The sequence below is a fragment of the Haplochromis burtoni genome, unplaced genomic scaffold (genome assembly GCF_018398535.1).
Source record: "Haplochromis burtoni strain Fernald_Lab_line unplaced genomic scaffold, NCSU_Asbu1 Contig_9, whole genome shotgun sequence".
Classification (NCBI taxonomy): Eukaryota; Metazoa; Chordata; class Actinopteri; order Cichliformes; family Cichlidae; genus Haplochromis; species Haplochromis burtoni.
Window position 1 is genome coordinate 5174352 of NW_024582370.1, and position 4210 is coordinate 5178561.

Here is a 4210-nt window from a genome sequence, read left to right on the forward strand (position 1 = left end):
GGTCACTACCCACAGCTCGTGGCCATAGGTGAGGGTAGGGACGTAGATCGACCGGTAAATTGAAAGCTTCACTTTTACACTCAGCTCCCTCTTCACCACGATGGACTGGTGCAGCGTCCGCATCACTGCAGCAGACTGTACACTTGTAAAATCAAATCTAATAAAGAAGCTAAGCTCGGGAACTTTTGAAGTAAAGCTCTAGATTGATGCTGACACTAGTGCTTCAAAGAACACATGCAGCATAGTCCACACAAGCTAAGAAGGATAATGACCAATTTTATTAACTATTTATTAACTATTATTTTAATATCTGAGTTGGTAGTGATAATTCTACATAATACTGTTGCACAAATAAAAAAATAAGGCAGGGTTTACTTCTAAAACTATCTTTAATTAGGAAGTGTGCGCAGATAGAAAAAGACACTTTTTGATTCAAAATTCATTAAATTCTGAAATCCTGGATTTTACTTGGCTGCACAACAAGGACAAAAAAAGACAAACACTGTTTCTGCAGGGTGAAAAGGTTTTAAAATGGAGACAGAAAATGGCATCAAAGACAGCCTATCTTTTGGGCCAGTTATGCCGGAATCCTCTGTAAGGGGGAAGAAAAGGACAGAGTGGTTAATATTCTGTGAGTTTGAATTAGCAAGGCCAGAAAAACCTCTGTACGCTGAATATATTTACCGATCCGATTTTCCAGGCATGTACGACATACTTCGGTTGCCAGCACCAGTGTTGTTTTTCTGTCCCTTAGGAGTTTTCTGTTCCACAAAATGTAGCAATTCATTATTAAACATGAATATATTTGCATGTGGTTCGGTTAATAAATTATTTTAACAGAGCCATACTTTTCTCTTAAAATCGTGGGCTTGCCGGTTTGGATCAAACTGTGTGTTATCCTTTGATGTGTTACCTGTAGAAGAAAAGAGAGTGCACAGAATTTAAATTGTTTTTTTTTAGATTTTAAAACAACTGCAAATGAATGAAAAATAAGCCGTGGTTTCACCCAGTGTAATAAAAAAATGATATGCGTACCAGCAAAGACTTTGAGGTCTGACTGACTGTAGTCAAAGGGCTTGAAGCTGTCTTGAGGAGTTACTTCTGTCTTCTGGGGTTTCTCTGCAGATTTCATTAACTTCTTGCTTGGTTTGGGAGTCAAGTCTCCAACCTCACTGTCGACTCGCTCTCTTTTCTTCCCGCCGGCGTTTGATGATTCCTAATTAAATAGGTCAGTAACACTGCATTCAGTAAAATACAAAGAATGATCACTTTAATGAACACCTCTGTAAATGTAGACACTGTCAAACTAGTTAGAGTTTATCCCCAGTCTTGAATGCATGTGACCCCTTATTCTATATCTGATGATTTTTAGTTCAATGTTTTGCTGTTTAAACATTTCACAGAGAACGGTCAAATTATGCAAAAATATCCAATGACCAGACTGCTTTGAGCTGACAGAAAGTCCAAAGAAACACCCCCCCCCCCCCCCCCCCCCCTTGCTAGAACCAAAAGAAGAGCATCTCTGAAAGCACAGTATGTTGAATCTTTAGGCAGATGGTCTTCAGTAGCAGAAGACCAGCAAACTGGCTACAATTCACTGAGGCTCACCAAAACTGGACAACAGGAGATTAGAATAAGACTGCCTGGTCTTCATTTCTGCCTCGACATTAAGATGGTAGGGTCAGAAGTTGGTGCAAGCAACATGAAAGCACACATCCTTTGTATGAACATTTCAGGCTTCTGATGGAGGAATTGTGTGAGGAACATTTTCTTGGCACACTTGTGTTGATGATCCGCATATTTAATTTGGCCAAGATTTTATTCCGGATGCTTCCTGACACAACCCTCCCCATTTGCCACCATGAATTGGCACTATGGAGTACACTTCTTTGTGTGAAAGAGGAAGATGCTAGGGATAAGGTGATAAGGTGCTAGGGATAAGGCTGCGGCAGAAGATCCTCTGTGACAACCACTAAAGGGAGGAGCTGAAAGAAAACGAGGAGTACCAGCTGAGCATGGTTGAAATGCCACAGCCTGAGTACTGCTGCTGACTATCTCCACCTCTTTATCACCGTACTGTACTCTCTTCTGCTTCCAGCAGGACAACACAGCACGTCACAAAGCTCAGATGTTCGACATGACATCCTTTTGGGATGTGGTGGAACACGAGCTTCACAGTGCAACATGCTCTAAACGCTCTGCTGAGCTGCATTTATGCTGTGCCACCAAAATCTAAGAGGAATATTTCCAGCACCTTGTTGAATAAAAGGTGGATAACAAAAGAGTTGAGGCAGTTCTGAAGGCAAAAGGGGGCTAGGAAGGTGTACATAATGTAGTACCTGGTGAATGTATATATTTATGGTGTATACAAGCCTACATAGAATCTGTCTTCTGACAGTTTGCTTGTTACGAGTCAGCTGTATCAAGATTGGAGAATTACATAATGTTACAACGAAGATTATACGTTGTTTTCACTCCAAAGAAGCAGGACACTTGGATTTAAAGCTTACAAAATGAAAAGATTATTGTGAATAATTACCTTATAACCTAAAACACACATTTCTGTTTACATTGAAAATGCTACAGCAGTGCTTCCTTAAGCTAAACTGTTAATTTGCATATTTTATTTCCCAAGAAAATTAGTCTATTCAGCTCATTTCATTTTGCTCACTAGCAAGTTGTATTTTTCTCATGCCACTGTTGGTGAACAACCAAATCACTGCACAACCCTTTTGTAATATTATTTATATCACAGCAGCAGGAGCTTCCGAAAATCACTGAGCTTTCTTTCAAATAATTAGTAATTAGACAAGAAAACTTCATTGCCCAAGTGCCAGCTGAAACTGACAGTTAGCCGAAACTGCCAATGTTCTGCTGAAGTTGGCAAGTTGACGACTGTTACTTTCAAGCGTTGCTGCCAACATCTCCGACTACGATGCACGCCACCAGATGGTGCCAACGTGCTTATATGAGGGTGCCAATTCAGCAGGGAGTGCCTTAAAACCAAGTTTTCACGGAAACAGTCATCACACAGAGGATTAGTCTGGTGCACGCCATTAGTGTTCACTCAAACAAATGATGGCAAAGCCTCAGATGGTGAAAGGTAGAGGGGACAGAGTATTTAAAAAAGAAGAAGGAAGCACTATGGTGGAAAGACTGTGCATGAGTAACCAGGTGGGTGTAAAGCAGTAATCCCAGTAGATGGGCTTTTGGGCAGAAAGGAGCTATTGTCGCTCTCCAGGGGAGGAAAAAAAAAAAAAAAAATCACGTGATAAGTAAAGGATGAGTCTCTTAATGCTCTAGTCCCCCGCTGCAGATTCTGTTTCCCCAGACACATCATGTGACAGACATAAATATTAAAAGGCCACTTCAATGCCAGTGCTGCAGACTGGTAAAAGTGCTTTACTCGCTTATGAGTCACTGTATTTATGTGCAGAAAAACCAAAGGCATCATCAGAAAATGGGGGGCAGAGCAGAGGGTTAAACTGGCCATTAATGTAGAGGCTTTAACATGTTCTTGAGCGAGTATAACTCTCACGCCACAGGGACACCAAAGCCCATCTAAAGTTGAAAAGAGAAAATGGCAGGAACAGAAAGTGAGTGACTCACTGCTACTTGCTGGCGAACTGTGGCGACGTTCTTGAGAGACTCCTGATAACTCTGTTTAGCCTTTGTCCTTTCCTCTATGGAAGTCAACATTAAAAACAATAAGGAACATGAATTATGGGTGAAAGAAAATGATCAATTTAGAGTAAATTAACCCTGTTACCTGTCTGCTTTTTTGCCATTTCTTTGGCTTCCTGCTTGGCTTTCTTCTTGGCCTCTAATTCAGTCTGTTGCTGTTCAACACTCTGTAGTTTCCACCTTTTACTGATCTGTCAAGGTGAGAAGTTTGTAGCTGTGAATGTTCAAACAGGGACGAGATTTAAAAAAAAAAAAAAGAAAAAGATGAAGAAAAAAAAAAGAAACTAAAAAGAAAAAAAAGAAACTAAACAGAAAAAAAAGACGAAGAAGAAAAAAAGAAAAACGAAAAAAAAAAAAAAAAAAAAAAAAAAAAAAACCCACTAATAAGAAACAATGCGACCAAGCACATGAGAGGGGCTTAAATGCATTGCATATTTTTGAAGACGGGTCAAACTTGGCATTTTTGTTGACGTGCACATCAGTGGAGGGTAAATACTGAAATCCAAAAAGGAAGACAAATGAATAC

At 40.0% G+C, this 4210-nt stretch overlaps 1 protein-coding gene across 1 annotated transcript in view; it reads right to left on the reverse strand.

The window, feature by feature from the left end:
* Positions 1–370: 370 nt before the first annotated feature.
* The window catches only part of exosc10 (exosome component 10), a 12487-nt gene continuing 8647 nt past the window's right edge, over positions 371–4210 (reverse strand). The window contains exons 20-25 of the mRNA XM_005914986.3: positions 3770–3875; positions 3610–3683; positions 1036–1216; positions 849–913; positions 685–761; positions 371–592 (exon numbers count right to left, since the gene is read on the reverse strand). Of these exons, the coding sequence (XP_005915048.1) occupies positions 562–592; positions 685–761; positions 849–913; positions 1036–1216; positions 3610–3683; positions 3770–3875 (534 nt within the window). The 3' untranslated portion in view covers positions 371–561. The remainder of the gene's footprint in view (positions 593–684; positions 762–848; positions 914–1035; positions 1217–3609; positions 3684–3769; positions 3876–4210) is intronic.